Here is a 1,077-nt window from a genome sequence, read left to right as displayed (position 1 = left end):
CACAACTTCTTGCCTCGGAGTCTTCCGAGAAGTGAAACTTTCTTTTTGGGCTTTTCCACGTGAAAATGGGTTGGTGATTTTGAGTTACAGGACTTCAGCAGAGGGAATAAACAGATGTTGAGAAAAACTTTGGGCAGGCTAAGGGGTGGGTTGTCTGAATAGATGAGTGGTTAGGGGCTCTTTTTTTTTTTTTTTTTTTTTTTTTTTTTTTTTTTTTTTTTTTTTAACCATTGATTTAATTTGAGGGGGCTGTGGATGGGCAATTATATTACTGCTCTGAAACTGCAGATAGTACTTGTACTTGGAGCACTAGTCCTACATTTTTAATTATGACATTTAGCAATTCAGCCTCACACCCTCCGCCCCCTTCCCCCTTCTTCATAGTTCCTGGGAATGGACACGATGTGGGTGCAAAACACTGGAATATTTCTAATAAGTAGCGGGGGAAGGGGCAATCTGAAACCCAGTTTCCAACTCTTTGTGTTTTATTTCATTTTATTTTACTTCGGGGTGGGTTTGTGCTCCTTTTGGGGTTTTTTGGGTTTTTTTTTTGTTGTTGTTGTTGTTTAAAATATCCTCTTTTTTTGTTGTCTGTGTGTCATTCCGCTCGTAGGACCGGCATGATGGAGTGCCCAGCCACAGTTCCAGGCTGTCCCAGCTGGGATCCGTCTCGCAGGGACCCTACTCCAGCGCTCCTCCGCTCTCTCACACCCCATCCTCGGATTTCCAGCCGCCTTATTTCCCACCCCCCTACCAGCCTCTTCCTTACCACCAAAGCCAGGACCCTTACTCCCATGTCAATGACCCCTACTCCCTAAACCCTTTGCATCAGCCCCAGCAGCACCCCTGGGGACAGAGGCAGAGGCAAGAGGTGGGATCAGAAACCGGGTCACTGCTGCCACAGCCTCGGGCCGCCCTGCCCCAGCTCTCGGGACTGGACCCCAGGCGGGACTACCACTCAGTAAGGAGGCCAGATGTCCTCCTGCACTCAGCTCACCATGGCCTTGACTCCGGCATGGGGGACAGCCTTTCTCTGCATGGCATCGGACACCCAGGGATGGAGGAGGTCCAGGTAAG

General features: G+C 49.2%; 1 protein-coding gene across 1 annotated transcript in view; it reads left to right on the top strand.

Annotated features, from left to right (window-relative positions):
- TFAP2B (transcription factor AP-2 beta) overlaps positions 1-1,077 on the top strand; it is a 37,524-nt gene that overhangs the window by 14,793 nt on the left and 21,654 nt on the right. The window contains exon 5 of the mRNA XM_057379114.1: positions 614-1,072. Coding sequence (XP_057235097.1) covers positions 614-1,072 — 459 coding nt within the window. The remainder of the gene's footprint in view (positions 1-613; positions 1,073-1,077) is intronic.

The sequence above is a fragment of the Malurus melanocephalus genome, unplaced genomic scaffold, assembly GCF_030028575.1.
Source record: "Malurus melanocephalus ecotype Western Australia unplaced genomic scaffold, MMel_1.1 scaffold_388, whole genome shotgun sequence".
Taxonomy (NCBI): Eukaryota; Metazoa; Chordata; class Aves; order Passeriformes; family Maluridae; genus Malurus; species Malurus melanocephalus.
Note: the sequence above shows the minus strand (reverse complement) of the source record. Positions and strands in the feature narration are given on the sequence as shown.